Consider the following 16734-nt stretch of genomic DNA (forward strand, 5'->3'; position numbering starts at 1 on the left):
TAAGGTCAGTGTTCATGACTCCACCATAAGAAAGAGACTGCGCAAAAATGGCCTGCATGGCAGAGTTCCAAGACAAAAACCACTGCTGAGCAAAAAGAACATCAAGGCTTGTCTCATTTTTGCCAGACATCTTGATGATCCCCAAGACTTTTGAGAAAATACTCTGTGGACTGACGAGACAAAAGTTGAACTTTTTGGAAGGTGTGTGTCCCATTACATCTGTCGTAAAAGTAACACCGCATTTCAGAAAAAGAACATCGTACCAACAGTAAAATATGGTGGTGGTAGTGTGATGGTCTGGGGCTGTTTTTTTGTTTGTCAACATTTAACTGTGACAAACATGCAAAAAAATAAGAAATCAGGAAGGGGGCAAACACTTTTTCTCAAGTGTATGTATATAAGAACAAACAATGCTTTCTGAGAGTGTATGTCACAGTCTGTCATGTTCTCTCCAACCACTCCCCTTCACTCTGCACTCCCTCACCTGCATATTGATTCCCAGCACCTGTCACCCATCACACACCTGAACGTCATCAGCCACTCTACCCCTCTATAAATTACAACTCCTCACCTCAGTCAGGGTCCGGTCTCGTTCATATGAAGGACAGAGCTACGCTACCTACCTTCGAACACTCCACGGACTCACCCACGACATTACGTCACGGCTATCGCCACTTTGAACCCCGATCCCAGAATCCCAACTCCAGTAATCTCCGGTCTCCTGAGTGTGTCGCTCCAGCCCCGGCTCCCGTCTGTCTCCAGTCTCCTGAGTGTGTCGCTCCAGCCCCGGCTCCCGTGTGTCCCCAGTCTCCTGTGTGTGTCGCTCCAGTTCCCAAACTCTTCTACCATCAGCGAAATAAGGGACGGTATCATCTCCACTCATATCCATTCCATATCACCTCTTTGTAATAATAAACTCTCTCAGTCTCCTCACCTTTGTCTCCGGTTGTTCTGTCCGTAACAGAAGACCGGACCTCAACAAGGATGACGGCCGAAAAACCACTACTTCACCTGAGTGGGTTGGCCAAACGTTATATCCTCAGCCTCCCTAGTCCTTTTATTGCTGTGGACAAGTTTCTACAGCCGGGGATTTTCTCCGGTAGAGTAGAAAATTGCGAAGAGTTCCTCACGAAGTACTGCCTCGCGTTCCTGTTACACCCTGATCAGTTCCCGTCTGAGCGGACACAGGTAGCCTTCGTGTTGCTTCGGCTGGCCGGTCCGGCACTGCACTGGGCTGGGTCCCTGGCGGTTAAGGAAGAGGCAGTTCTCCATTCTCTGGACCTCTTCTTGGCGAGATTCTGCCAGGAGTTTGGCCCGCCGAACCTATGGTCATCCACTAATCCCCAAGCTGTCTGCCAGCCGCCTGCCTCCAGCCCTAAGGCGCAGCCGCCGCCGCCGCCCGTCTCCAGAGGGTCCCAGCCTTTGCCGCCCATCTCCAGAGGGTCCCAGCCTTTGCCGCCCGTCTCCAGAGGGTCCCAGCCTTTGCCGCCCGTCTCCAGAGGGTCCCAGCCTTTGCCGCCCGTCTCCAGAGGGTCCCAGCCTTCGCCGCCCGTCTCCAGAGGGTCCCAGCCTTCGCCGCCCGTCTCCAGAGGGTCCCAGAGTCCGCTCCGGCCTCCAGCCCGGAGGTCCGCAGCCAGCCAGAGTCCGCTCCGGCCTCCAGCCCGGAGGTCCGCAGCCAGCCAGAGTCCGCTCCGGTTTCCAGCCCAGAGGTTTCCTCTCCAGTCTCCGCTCCGGTTTCCAGCCCGGAGGTTTCCTCTCCAGTCTCCGCTCCGGCTTCCAGCCCGGAGGTCAGCAGCCGGCCAGAGTCCGCTCCGGCTTCCAGCCCGGAGGTCAGCAGCCGGCCAGAGGCCGCTCCGGTCTCCAGCCCTGCCCACGCTCCTGGTCGACCGCCAGAGGCCGCTCCGGTCTCCAGCCCGGCCCAAGCTCCTGGTCGACCGCCCGACACACCGGATCCCTATAAGCTCCCCGGATCGGCTTGGCCCCTAGGGACAGGCCGCGGTGTCGGGGGAAGGGGGGGGTCTTTCGGCCCTCGGCAGCTGGCCGTGGAGGGGGGGTACTGTCACAGTCTGTCATGTTCTCTCCAACCACTCCCCTTCACTCTGCACTCCCTCACCTGCATATTGATTCCCAGCACCTGTCACCCATCACACACCTGAACGTCATCAGCCACTCTACCCCTCTATAAATTACAACTCCTCACCTCAGTCAGGGTCCGGTCTCGTTCATATGAAGGACAGAGCTACGCTACCTACCTTCGAACACTCCACGGACTCACCCACGACATTACGTCACGGCTACCGCCACTTTGAACCCCGATCCCCGAATCCCGACTCCAGTAATCTCCGGTCTCCTGAGTGTGTCGCTCCAGCCCCGGCTCCCGTCTGTCTCCAGTCTCCTGAGTGTGTCGCTCCAGCCCCGGCTCCCGTGTGTCCCCAGTCTCCTGTGTGTGTCGCTCCAGTTCCCAAACCCTTCTACCATCCGCGAAATAAGGGACGGTATCATCTCCACTCATATCCATTCCATATCACCTCTTTGTAATAATAAACTCTCTCAGTCTCCTCACCTTTGTCTCCGGTTGTTCTGTCCGTAACAGTGTATGCCACAATAAAGTGTACAGCAGTTAGCTAGCCTAGCTGCCTAGCTATTTTATCAGTTGAAAAAGTGAGTTAGAAAGTTTAAAGGACATGATACATCCGTAACCAGTACTTGTACAAAGTTGGTTGTTTTCAGTACAAATATTTTAAACCAAACATGCCTTTTTATCATTCACTTTTCTCTGCTTTACTTTTTTTATCAGTTTTTAGGTCTTGCACATTTATAAATCATTTTTGTTTGGAAGCAGCAAAGCGGCAGTGCACCAGGAGATAAGTGAGGGTATTTCTGTTTTCACTGTTGTTTGGTACTTGATTAACATCGTTTCATCATTCCTTTTTTTTCTTTGCAATGTTACAACTATAGACTGTATAAAACATGGACTTAATTCATTTTTCAGCCCCGGAGGTTGCCGCTTGGTTACAACAAGCTGGAAACTACTGGAGGTATATCCTTTGCAATAACTGTGTAATGAACAGCTTTGAATACATTTCCTACACTTTGACTTAATTAATGTAAATAATGATAAAACAATATTTTTGGAAAGGCAGATGAGTTGCTTATAATGATGATGTGCAGACTGCCATTAAACTGAGTGAGGATTTTGTTGTTTCATAGAGGATTGGCCTGATGTAATTTGGTCAGTCTTACTTTCTTTTTCTAATGCGCACTGATTCATCCTCACTGGGCTGCTAGTAAAGCTATGGACTTCATGTTTGATGTTTCTTTACCTGCTTAACTGGGGAAGAAAAGATTTCTGGACCAGCTCTGTGTGGACAGGGTGAGTTATTAGACAATATATATACTCTTTACAGAATTGTTTTCATCCGTTTCGTAGTTGCTGGTTCTCATTTATTACAATACAGCATGTAGCAGTAGTACAACTTGTTTTTATTTTCCTGTGCAAGGAATTTGAGTTTTTAGACAAGAGTAGACATGCAGGAACACTTGTCCACAGCATCCCAACTCTCAATACTACTTTTGTGAAGCTTATGTTTTAACTTTTGCTGAGAATATTTTGGAGGTGCTGATTGAACTCTGTTAAATTTGAGCTCAAGATGATATCATGCATCCTTTCCACAGAAGACTACACAGATCTTGGCAGAGGAAATGTATAATGTGTTGCGTAATGTTCCTGGTCCCCTTGAGCAACCCCGCCTTTGTCCAGCTGAGATGCTCAGTGATAGTGAACAACATACTGAAAACTCCAGTGTGACTTAACTCTATGAATTTTAAAGGGCTAGGGGAAAAAACATACTCTGCACACTCGGGATAAATAAAGATTTAAAAAAGGTCAGAAAATATTTGCCTAACCTTCAACATATTCTGTCCACGGATACATTAACTATGCTTTCTTTATAATAGGTCATGTGACAATATCACAAACCCATCATGCCAACTTGAAATTGTCAGGGATCTGTAAAGAAGGTGTAAAATCAATTTTAAATGTTATTTTGTATAAAGGAATATTTTTTTAACGTGTGGTAATACATTTTATAAGATATTTGTTATCACTACACTCATTGTTGGTTAAAAAGAGGAGGGTTTAGACTCAGATTATCATCTTTTCTAAAGCTATATCCCAAATGAGAATTTGCAGCTGTTGTTTACTCTGGACCGAATCCCTCATACGAGTTCCACCTAATTATCTCAGTCATTTCTTTGGAAGTAGCGCAGAAGCAGCACACCCAGCAGATCACTCCTGGTTTACAGTGAGTTATTTTGTGCTTATCATTATTTTGTACTAGATTTTGTGTTTATTAAGACCTTTTAAATAACTTTACAACAGCACAATGTGTGTTTAGTGCTGTGAAATACATTAAATATAAGAAGTATAACTTGTATGTATTCATTTTGGTGGTAGTGCAGTTGTTTGAAATATGTGCAGAATCCACATTCCATAAATATGTGAGCTAGGAACTACTGGAGACATGTAGTTTGTAATAAGTGGTCATTTGTACTTACTATAGTCTCTCTTGTGAAGGAACACCTTTGATTTCATTTAATACACTTTATTAAATTATTGAATTAAATGTTGTAAATGATGATCCAAATATTTTGGATGTTGCTCTATATAGGAAACTTCTTAACTGTATTTAATATAGATTTCAGTTCTGCACTGAGAAGATGAGGCTGTTTCTCTTATTCTGCGTCCTCTGCCTGATGGCTCCTATTGGCTACAGTCAGCTTCCAGGTCCTCCTGGTCCCAAAGGTGACAGAGGATTTCCTGGGCCACCTGGGTTACCTGGGAGAGATGGTAGGCCAGGGGTAACTGGGTTACCTGGTGCACCTGGACCTCCAGGTGGGTATTATCAACTTCACAATATTGTTCCAAAGAATTTTATTTCTGACAAAACTTGGGCCATATTTTGTCTGAATTCTGGCACCTCAGAGGCAAATAACTTTGTTTTGTAGCCACAATCTTACAATCTGCCTCCAACCTTTGCTATAGTCTTGTTTAATGTTTGTTTCCCTGCTCTTCAGGGAGAGAGGGATTGCCTGGAAATCCTGGACCACTTGGACCACCTGGACCACCTGGACCTTTTTCAATGTGTGAACAAGGTAATGTACTTTATGGATTTTATATTTGATATAGAAGCTCAGTGTGAGCAAAGTTTAGTTTCTTGATTATCCTACACAAGGACATTTCAGCAGACATGGAGACACTGCTTGTTAGACAAAGGGCAGACACAAAAAGATCAACACCCACACATTACATCCTATTCCAATACAGCAACAGTACATGTCCCTCTTTGAATCTTATGTTTCATTTTTGTTGAGTCTCTACCAGAGAGGTGTTGATTCAACTCTGTGTTAAATCTTGACCCCATACAGTAGTTTATAAATCTTTCAATACAATGCATTTTAAAACAACACCTGAGCTGCAACCAATGTTACTTTCATTATCAATTAATCTGTTGATAGATTTGACTAATCAATTAACTACTAAGTTTATCAAATATAAAAAAAACAATGAAAAATGTCACAATTTCCCTGAGCTCACGGTGACATCTTCAAATTGTTAGTGTAGTTAGGCCTACAGTCCAAGCCCAAAGATTTTTAATGTACATTGATATTCATTAAAGCCCCCCTCCACTAAAAAATGTGTTTTGCTTACTTCCCTTGGATGTTTGAAATTCACTGTGCAGAGCGATTTTATGTGCATAGTTTGACACTAGAAGGCTGTTTTCACATTCATCTGCTGAAAAAAGAAAGATTGTCAGTGCTTACCTTAAATCTGAGTTTAAGATGTGTGTATATATTATGATTTTGTGACATCATAACTACTTTGGAAGCCAATCGTGGTCCAGTATGCAACTTACACCAGTGTGATGTGGAAAATTGAAACCTCCTGTGTAGGGTTGCACAATTTATCGCAACATGGCTAAGTGCAATATCCAAATCGCAGATGCTGCAATTTTTTGATAAAGGTCAAATGAATGACAAAACAGCATTATAACGAAGTAGGGCTTAAACGATTCCTCAAGTAACTCGATTACTAAAAATCATCGATGGAAATTATTTGCAGCGCACTGTGTTTCGCACGGATGATAATTACTGTCGCACAACGTGCTTACGCTGTGTGTGATCAGAGACGGTTCAGAGCGTCTTTGGTGTGATTTGACAGCGCGGATTACAAAAAGGACAAAGAAGGAAAATAACAAGGGGCGCAGAAAAGAGACAGGCCAGAAAAAGCGACAAAATTGTCCACGAAAACTCTGTATAGTGTGTCTATTATAAAACTGAACTAGCCTACCACAACAGCCCGACGTCGATGCTTCAGCATCTCAGCAGAAAGCATCATGTTACAGTCTATGCATCCAGTCCACAGAGCAGACCCTACACAGGGTATATGAAGGCTAGTAAAGAATGTAGGCTACGCTAATTATGGCTATACGTAATGGCTAGTTACGTAAATATGGTGGCTAGTTATGATGTCCATGAGTTAGCTAGGTTTTGCTCAAGAAAATAATCACAGAAAATAAAATGCTGCAGTCAATTTGCGAAAGCCTGAGCTTCATTCATGTTATTATTATGATAGTCACAGTTCCTGTGCACTCGTTTTTGTTCAACCTATCAAGTTGATTAACCTATCAAATGATCGACTAATAATTTCAGCCCGCAAAACACCTCCCTGGCACATCCTAAACATATTATAAGTTTTATAAAGGTAGTATTTAGAGGCATTTGTATTGGTTTGTAATATATTGTAAGGTGCAAAGAGAAAGGAAGAAAAAAAAAACATAAGAACTTACGTTGAAAATGGAGGACACTTTAAGCATTTGCTTTGTAGAGGTTGCACATCTGTGCAGCTCCATATTCTTGCAAAGTTCAGTAACTAAACTTGATCTGTTTGATCCAGATGCCACTCGTTCCAGTTGCCCGAACCTCAAAGCCTTCACGGAGGGCCTTGCTAAGTTAGATCAGGGTAAGTATCGTAATCAAGGACTATAAGAGTGTTACAGGAACTGAGTGCATGTGGATGGTGATTAATTCTGACTGTTTTTAGCAAATTGATACACAAAACAACAGAAATAAGTTACAACACAATCAATGTTTCTGGGGGACACTGAAAACTGATGAACACAGTGATTAGTAAAAGGCTATTAGTAGGTGTATAACATGTCCAAATGTCAAAACTAACTCAAACAGTGTTACTTCATTTTTTATTGACAAGTGGTCAACAGATTCAGCAGTTTGTAGTGTCCCCTGGAAATGTCTGTTATGTTGAACTTGCAGCATTTCTGTGTGTGTGTGTTTTTTTTTTTTTGCATGGCATTTCTATAAGCTGTGTATGCCTTGTCAAATTGGTGAATGTTTTTCTTAATTTGTTTGTGTTCTACTTATTTGCAGCATTATTTTTCTTAAAATTGACAAATGTGTAGCCAAAATGAGGAAAATGTCTTTTGTTTCCCATTCGCTTGTGTTTTCTTAGTTTCAGTGCATTGGGCTCCTATGGCCGCCATACAATATCATTTTTGGTTTATAAAAACAAATGTGCTCATTTAATCATTGATTCCTGATTTGCTGCACGCTTTTTTTCTTCAGCTATAAACTATGACTTTGTCCGGAGGGTTGGTCAGAAATACTTTGTGTCCTACAAGGAGAGAGACTCTTTCTCCAGGGCCGTCGAGTTCTGCTCCCAACGAGGCTTAGAGCTGGCTTTGCCCCAGAACGAGGAGGAGAACAGCGTACTGACTCAGTTCTTTGGGGATGCTTACAAAACGGCCTGGATCAACGTCAACAATCAAAAAGCAGAGGGGAATTTTGAGACAGACATGAACAACCGACCTCTGACATTTACCAAATGGGGAGGAGGGCAGCCAGACAAATCCATCCAGGATACAGGCTGCACCATGCTGTCAGAAAACGGCGTTTGGAGAGTGACACACGAATGCTTCCTGAATGCTTTCATCATTTGTCAGATATAGAAAGTTCTTATATTCCAGATTAGGAATCATTGCTCTTAGAAATATTTACTTTCACATGTTACAGTTTCCCTAAACCATTATGTTAGATCTTAGTCCCAGGAACCTATAAGTGCATCATCAGCATGACATTATTACTGTTGCAAAGACATATTCCTATATGAAAAAGAATTAAAGTACAGGATTAAAGGAAGGATAATATACATATATAAGAACAAACAATGCTTTCTGAGAGTGTATGCCACAATAAAGTGTACAGCAGTTAGCTAGCCTAGCTGCCTAGCTATTTTATCAGTTGAAAAAGTGAGTTAGAAAGTTTAAAGGATTGGTAAAATGAGTATGTGAATGTTAACAAAAGCAGCAGAAAATTGACAACACTGACAATAACCGACTTGACTTAGAGTAGGGTTTTCTCAATGATTTCTGACACTGTGTGTGTGTTTTTGTCACAACATCAGAGATTCACACTGACCATGCTTTACATATTTACCACAGATACTGAGGGTACTTTCAAACTATCCAGCAGAGTGCAGTGTTTTTTTCCACATTTGCCACTTGAACATGATACATCCGTAACCAGTACTTGTACAATGTTGGTTGTTTTCAGTACAAATATTTTAAGCCAAACATGCCTTTTTATCATTCACTTTTCTCTGCTTTACTTTTGTTGTTATTAGTTTATAGGTCTTCTACATCTATAAATCCATCCTATTATGCCCTCTGGATATCAGATCCCAGATGGAACACAAGACACCATGACACTGAATTCTGATAACTGAACTAAAATTAAAGTCATGAATTATTTCCAACTAGGAATACAGGATTAAATAAGATCTTTGCAGCAGGGGAGATTTAAACCAGTCATAGGCCCATGGGCTATGCTAAACCTGCCACCCATCTGCCACCACAACCGCCTTAACAAAACAAATGTAAAAGGTATGAAATCACTTGTTTAGACTTTATTTAAGCATATCTTTAAACAAGATCCACAAAAATTATGCAAGTTCCTATTTGAGGACTTTTATTTTGATGTGCTTCCACGAGCACCGCACATTGGGTAACAGGAAATAGCGAGCTTATGGTGTAGCAAACGCTTAACATATGTTTTTGTTGCATCTGATTCGATCATCCTTCTAAACCCTGTCGAAAGCGATGGCTGTAAGTTTATTTGGATCAGCCATCTGTTTAATATATGTTGCAAGAGTATATCTTTAAACAAGATCCACAAAAATATTTTGGTCTGAGTATCTCCTGGTGTCATTTTTCTTTAGTTTTGGAGCCTTTAGCATTTGCAGATCAGTAAGGTTGCAACCAGGTTGGGCTAATCCATACAATGTCAGAATTTCAACACAATAGAATAGCACCCCCTCCATACACCTAGAAATACCATGCATTAGGCTTCTATGGGTTGGATGATTGCACTGACTCCTTTTTTCATACGCAAAATGACATCAAGAGCAACAGACGTGGACGGTCGCTACTACTGAGTTCAGACACTACCATTCATGCTGTTTCCACTCGTTCACATTGTCAGGCACACCCATCCGCTACAAACCCCACACATTGTATATTACATGTCACATTCTACACACAGAGCGAGAGAGAGCTAGTTAACAGAGCACAACAGCCAGAGAGAGCATGAAACAGTAGCCTAGGCGACACTAACCGCGACAAAGTCAGCTCAGTTTCCAAATCTACCCTTATTATTAAAAATCTATTCAAACTCACCCGTAATCTTTTCGAAGGTACACAAACCGCCCGTTGATGTGGCTTGGGACCTAAGTATCATTGAGTATCATTGATGCATCCCCGACTCCAGCTGATCCAAATATGGGCAAAGTGGAGCTGAGGCAGGCCGAATGAAGCCTGGTCGCTGAACCACCTAGCGGCTAGCCACCTGATAGGGCACCCACCTGTCACTCAAACCGGCCACGCCCTTAATTATGCAGAACTTTGCCTTAATATCATTTAAATGTGTGAGTTATGAAAAATATCACCCACCTCACAGTTGTTATGAAGGGGGAAATTAGCTATAGAGACTAAAACCGTTTTTTGTACCATGCTGTAAACATGTTTGTTTCTGCTGTAAAGATGGGCATTTTAAGAATGGGGCTCTAAGGGAATTGACTCGCTTTTGGAGCCAGCCGAAAGTGGCCATTCGATGAACTGCAGTTTTTGGCACTTCTGCGTTGGCTTCATTTTTCAGCCACTGGAGGTTGCCGCTTGGTTAAAAGAAGCTGGAAAATACTGGAGGCATATCCTTTGCAATAACTGTGTAACTAACAGCTTTGAAGAAATTTCCTACACTTTGACTTAATTAATGTAAATTATGATAAAACAATGTTTTTGGAAAGGCAGATGAGTTGCTTATAATCAGAATCAGAAATACTTTATTGATCCCCGAGGGGAAACTCCTTTGTTACAGCAGCTCAATATCACGTCAGTGCACACAGGAATAGAAGTACTAAGCAAAAATATATTACACTATAATACAGGTCAGAAAATAAATTAAGTACCAAGTGGGTATAAGTATAAAATAAAAATAAGTGTTAAGTACAAAGTGGGTTTACCGGTTGAGGATAATAATACGGTATAAAGTAATAGTGCATGAACTGTCAAGTTAAGTGTAGCTATTAAGATTATAATGAGATGGAGGATATTGCACAGCAGTAATAAAGGTATGAATAAATATCAATATCAATAAAAATGGAAGTTTAAACTGAAAAGAGTATATTGCACAGGATTATTAACACAGAATATTGCACAATTATTTCAAGTATTGCAGAGATGTAATGATCAATGTCCAGTTTAGTGACTTAGGGTCATACAGACTGACACTTAGAGGGAGGAGTTAAAGAGTTTGATGGCCACAGGCAGGAATGACTTCCTGTGCCGCTCTGTGATGCTTTCTTAGCTTTAGCTGAAAGTTCTCCTTTGCTTGACCAGCACGTCATGGAGTGGGTGGAAGAAACTGTCCAAGATGGCATGTAGTTTGGCCAGCATCCCTCTCTCTGACACCACCGACAGAGAGTTCAGCTCCACACCCACAATGTCACTGGCATTGTCCGGCAAATGTTGAAGGACCTCAGCCTCCTCAGAAAATAGAGGCGTCTCTGGCCCTTCCTGTAAACAGCTTGAGTGTTCTTGGCCCAGTCCAGTTTATTGTCCATGTGTACTCCTAGGTACTTGTAGTCCTCTACAATGTCCACACTGACCCCCTGGATGGAAACCGGGTCACTGGTGCCTTGGCCCTTCGTAGATCTACAAACAGCTCCTTAGACTTTGTCGCACTGAGCTGCAGTTGGTTCTGCTCACACCATGAGATAAAGTTCCCCACCACAGCCCTGTACTCAGACTCATCACCACCGCTGATACATCCCACCACTGCTGAGTCATCAGAAAACTTGCCACTGAAGGTGGCAGGACTCTGTGTGGTAGCTGAAGTCCGTGGTGTAGATGGTGAAGAGGAAGGGAGAGAGGACAGTCCCCTGAGGGGCCCCAGTGTTGCTGACCACGCTGTCCGACACACAGTGCTGCAGATGCACATGCTGTGGTCTGCCAGTCACGTAGTCAACAATCCAGGACACGAGGGGGGCTTCCACCTGCATCGCTGCCAGCTTCTCACCCAGAAAAAAAAACATGATCCTCAACATGCTTGCCGGCTTGTCCAGTTGGGTGTGATGATGTGCAGACTGCCATTAAATTGAGTGAGGATTTTGTTGTTTCATAGAGGATTGGCCTGATGTAGTTTGGTCAGTTTTACTTTACTTTTCTAATGTGCACTGATTCATCCTCACTGGGCTGCTAGTAAAGCTAAGGACTTCATGTTTGATGTTTCTTTACCTGCTTAGCTGGGAAAGAAAAGATTTCTGGACCATGCTCTGTGTGGACAGGGTGAGTTATTAGACAATATATACATGGCTGATTATAATATACAATAATAATATTAAATATACAGTGGAGGCATTTTCCAAAAAGTGTCTTCTCTGTCTGACTCACAATATTCATGTGAATTAATGACAGCATTATTTCAGCTCAGAACTGCGTTTTAAAAAGCATTTATGTTTTATGCCAAGCACTCTGAATTGCCTAGTTGTTGAAATGTGTCATACAAATAAACTTGCCTTGCAGCTGTCAGATGAATGTAGTGCAGTAAAAAGTGCAATATTTCCCTCTGAATTTTAGTGGAGTAGTAGTATAAAGTATCATAAAATGGAAATACTCAAGTAAAGTACAAAAACCTCAAAAGTGTACTTAAGTACAGTGCTTGAGTAAATGTACATCGTTACTTTCCAACACTGCTATTTTGTTGCTTTCTTACCATGGCCAAAATCTAAAAAGCTTTGCTAGCTCCCACTTTCCAAATGGAACACAAATTTAAAAAGGTACCCTGTGGAGTTTCTGACTGCTAGTAGCGCTATGAAGCGCAATGTCTTTCTGAGTGGGTCCCAGTTACGAGGACGCACTTGCATGAGAGCATGCGGGCGACACATTCCTGCCACCGGTTTCACACTGTTCCACTGATCAACAGTTGGTGGTGGTAATGCGCAAAGTAGCATAGCAATGCACCAACAAAGCAGTGAAGGTGAATACTGCTAGCTAGAAAACATGTATGTAAACATTGCCTGATTTGAAATATCTTAAAAATCTGCTTCACAAATGTTTTATGAGGATGGAAATGCATTCAACACAACTGTACAATGGGTCCAGGATCACCATAGTTCATATTTCTTTCCACACAGAAAGGAGAATTCATATTTTTGTTTGATTTTAAAGTGGTCAAGGCAGTGGTATGTAGGTAAACATATTTGTAATTTCATATTTACATGGTTTATGCGTGTTTTAAGGAAAATACAGACAGGCAATCCACAATAAGTTCTGCAGTCTCAAAGCATGCTGGTTAAACACGAGGGAGGCTCTTAAACGCAGACTTTCTCCGTTTTTCTATGTAATTTACCAAATGACATCACCAACATCTGTTGTTTACTCTGGACTGAATTTCTCATCCGTGCACTCCAACTACGTTCTCAGTCACTTTGCTTTGGAAGTAGCGAAGAAGTAGCACAGAGATCACTCCTCATTTAAACAGTGAGTTCCTTTCTGTTCATTACTATTTGGTACTAGATTAAGTGTTATTAAAACCTTTTAAATTACTTGGCAACAGCATGCTTGGTGCTGCACAAAATATAATTCTAATTTGCACTTTGGAAATTTCATTTAGCTGCAGCACATCTGTATGTATTGCAATGCAAATCCCAGCAGTTTTTCTCAAGTGTTCCAACGAGCTGGGGAACTACTGGAGATGCATAATTTGTAATAAGTGGTGATTCTTCTTTGCTACAGACTGAATTCTGACATGACTGCCTTTGATTTTATTTGATTGACTTTGAATTAACCCTGTTCCTGATGCCGTCTGAAAATAGGCAAATTCTTAACTCCATTTCAAACATTGTAGAGTTCTAAAGGACTAAAATGTAACTCAGAGATTGCCTACTCTGGTGATATAATTTACTGCAACAACAAAAAAAATGATAACTCCAATAATTATTACCATGTTCTGCATTATGAAGAACAGGATGTTTCTCCTGTTCTTCATCCTCTGCCTGATGGCTCCTACTGGCTACAGTCAGCTCCAAGGTCCTCCGGGTCCCAAAGGTGACATCGGACATCCTGGGCCACCTGGGCCTATTGGGCCAAAAGGTAGGTAATATTGACTACCACAATCACGGTCCTAGGAACACTCTGTCTGACCAGACTCCAGTCATCTTTTGTCTGAATTCTGCCCCCCCGTTGGATAGGCAGATGAGTTTGTTTTAGCGACAATCTCTCTCCAATCTCCAAAGATCCTCTGAGGTCACCTTCCTAATACAGTTTCTTCATTTGGCTCACTGTGTCAGCTGTGATGGCTCACAAGGCCACCCTGAGGTCAGACTGTCAACTTTGTAAACAAGATATCTCAAAATATACAGGAAGGACTGACATGACATTTGCTGAGAAAAATCATGCAAAAATGATGATGATGGGCCCAATGTATTTTGGTCAGTTTGTTTACTTGTCATCTACTATCACACTCAGGCAACAAAAATAAGGAAGACTGACAATCAAATTTCTTTTGACTTAGGTAACCCTCAGACTTCTGAGAATAGCAAAAGATGTCTTTCAATTTTTTATCCATACAACATATTGTTTTTCAAATAGACAACAAACATTACAGCCTCACAGGGATACTAGTGAGGCTATGGATTTTAAATATTGTTTCATTTCTCTTTCCCTGCTCTTGATAATTCGTAGGAATTACTGGACATCCTGGAGTGCGTGGAGTTCATGGATTTCCTGGAGCTTCTGGACCTGCTGGAATCTGTCGACGAGGTTATATATTTTCTAGATTTTAAAGAGCATATATAATTTATAGAATTACTTTCACCAGCTGAGTAACTGCTGTTTCTCATTCACTAAAATGCAGGATGTAGCAGTAGTACACATTTCAGAGCTGTTATTGTCGTTAAGGGTAGATAGATACACAAGGGGTGGACACAAAAAGATAAACCTTTGTACAGTGCATCCCAGTTCAGTTGCAATAACAATACAATCTTTTATTTTTTTAACCTAGTTTAATTTTTGTTGAGGCTGTGTCCATGAGATATTATTTCAACTCTTTTAAACTTTGATCCCATAGTTTGTAAATCTTTTTAAGATCAGTTTACGGATCAAGAGAAGTACAACACAACCTGTGAAAACAGTTTTGTGTGTTTGGAAGGGGCTTTCAAAGATAGAAAGATAAAATAACTGGTAATGTAATCAGGCACCAATGGTCTAATGAAATATGCTATTGAGTTGTATTAAGGGAAGTGTTGGATTCAGTATTATTGGAGTTTGACCTGTACTAGGGAATACAATTCAGGATGTCACGGCCTCGGCTGCATTTCGTTTAGTTACTGCCAGTTTGGTAACTAAACTTAATCTGTTTGATCCAGATGTCTTTGGCTCCATTAACCAGGACCTTGAGACCTTAAAGAACAGCCTTGCTAAATTAGAGCTGGGTAAGTATCCAATTCAAGCATTACAAGGGAGTGTTACAGGAAGGGAGTGCATGTGAATGGAGATTGTAATATTATAGCTGAGACATGACTTTGTTAGATTCCTTGTAAGTGCTGTCCATACTAATTTTGTGCTTTTAATACTGCATCAGTATATTTGATGTAAATGCATCCTCTCTTTTATTTGGATAGGATGTTTTCTGAGTAAGGAGTGATGAGAAATATGTTTAGTGAAATGCTGCAATACTTTGCATCATTAATTTTAATGTATTTACATAGCCTACATAAATACTGTATTATTATTTTCCGAGGGGGCAATCCTGGAATGTGTACAAAATATTCCAAAAAGTTTTTATCTTGAACAAAAAGAGACAAATGACTGTATTTCACTTGTGTATGAAGCTAAAAGAACGTCTGATTATTTTAGTGTCAGAGGAAGATCAAACATGTAAAACAAAGTGTTTTTTGTCAGAGACTTCTGAACAGAGCTTGAGAGCCAGAGGGCCAAGATGACAATACAATGTTGAGGTTGTAGAATGAATGTTTTCACTTTGTTCATTCCTGATTTGTTGCATGTTGTTCTCTTTTTCAGCTACAAACTATGACTTTGTCCGGAGGGTTGGTCAGAAATACTTTGTGTCCTACAAGGAGAGAGACTCTTTCTCCAGGGCCGTCGAGTTCTGCTCCCAACGAGGCTTAGAGCTGGCTTTGCCCCAGAACGAGGAGGAGAACAGCGTACTGACTCAAGTGTTTGGGGACGTTTACAAAACGGCCTGGATCAACGTCAACAATCAAAAAGCAGAGGGGAATTTTAAGACAGATCTGGAAAACCGACCTCTGACTTTTACCAAATGGGGAGGAGGGCAGCCAGACAAATCCATCCAGGATACAGGCTGCACCATGCTGTCAGAAAACGGTGTTTGGAGAGTGACACACGAATGCTCCTTAAATGCTTACATCATTTGTCAGATATAGAAAGTTCTTATATTCCAGATTAGGAATTTTGCTCTTAGAAATATTTACTTTCACATGTTACAGTTTCCCTAAACCATTATGTTAGATCTTAGTCCCAGAAACCTATAAGTGCATCATCAGCATGACATTATTACTGTTGCAAAGACATATTCCTATATGAAAAAGAATTAAAGTACAGGATTAAAGGAAGGATATTATACATATATAAGAACAAACAATGCTTGCTGAGAGTGTATGCCACAATAAAGTGTCCAGCAGTTAGCTAGCCTAGCTGCCTAGCTATTTTATCAGTTGAAAAAGTGAGTTAGAAAGTTTAAAGGATTGGTAAAATGAGTATGTGGATTTTAACATTATTACTGTTGCAAAGACATATTCCTATATGAAAAAGAATTAAAGGAAGGATATTATACATACAGTGGTGTGAAAAAGTGTTTGCCCCCTTCCTGATTTCTTATTTTTTGCATGTTTGTCACACTTAAATGTTTCAGATCATCAAACAAATTTAAATATTAGTCAAAGATAACACAAGTAAACACAAAATGAAGTTTTTAAATGAAGATTGTTATTATTAAGGGAAAACAAAATCCAAACCTACATGGCCCTGTGTGAAATAGTAATTGCAACTAACTTGCAATGAGTCTTTTACAGCACTGTGGAGGAATTTTGGCCCACTCATCTTTGCAGAATTGTTGTAATTCAGC

The 16734-nt window shown here is 41.4% G+C and overlaps 2 protein-coding genes across 3 annotated transcripts; both read left to right on the forward strand.

The window, feature by feature from the left end:
- The first annotated feature begins 984 nt into the window (after nt 1–984).
- On the forward strand, nt 985–8667 carry LOC122875152 (mannose-binding protein C-like). Its single transcript, XM_044193992.1, has 7 exons — nt 985–1328; nt 2437–2495; nt 4184–4304; nt 4776–4894; nt 5077–5154; nt 6956–7021; nt 7642–8667. The coding sequence occupies exons 1-7, from the start codon at nt 985–987 to the stop codon at nt 8022–8024; spliced, it is 1170 nt and encodes a 389-aa protein (XP_044049927.1). The 3' UTR covers nt 8025–8667.
- A 4302-nt stretch (nt 8668–12969) lies between these two features.
- LOC122875225 (mannose-binding protein C-like) lies at nt 12970–16444 on the forward strand. 2 transcript variants are annotated; one of them, XM_044194129.1, is made up of 5 exons: nt 12970–13109; nt 13592–13721; nt 14313–14390; nt 14996–15061; nt 15651–16444. In XM_044194129.1, exons 2-5 carry the CDS (start codon nt 13598–13600, stop codon nt 16031–16033), a joined length of 651 nt encoding a protein of 216 aa, XP_044050064.1. In that variant the 5' UTR covers nt 12970–13109; nt 13592–13597; the 3' UTR covers nt 16034–16444. The 2 variants fall into 2 exon arrangements, with proteins under 2 accessions (XP_044050064.1, XP_044050065.1); XM_044194130.1 differs by having other exon boundaries at nt 13060–13109; nt 13597–13721.
- The last annotated feature ends 290 nt before the right edge of the window (nt 16445–16734 follow it).

This window comes from Siniperca chuatsi, linkage group LG4 (genome assembly GCF_020085105.1).
Source record: "Siniperca chuatsi isolate FFG_IHB_CAS linkage group LG4, ASM2008510v1, whole genome shotgun sequence".
NCBI classification, from domain to species: domain Eukaryota; kingdom Metazoa; phylum Chordata; class Actinopteri; order Centrarchiformes; family Sinipercidae; genus Siniperca; species Siniperca chuatsi.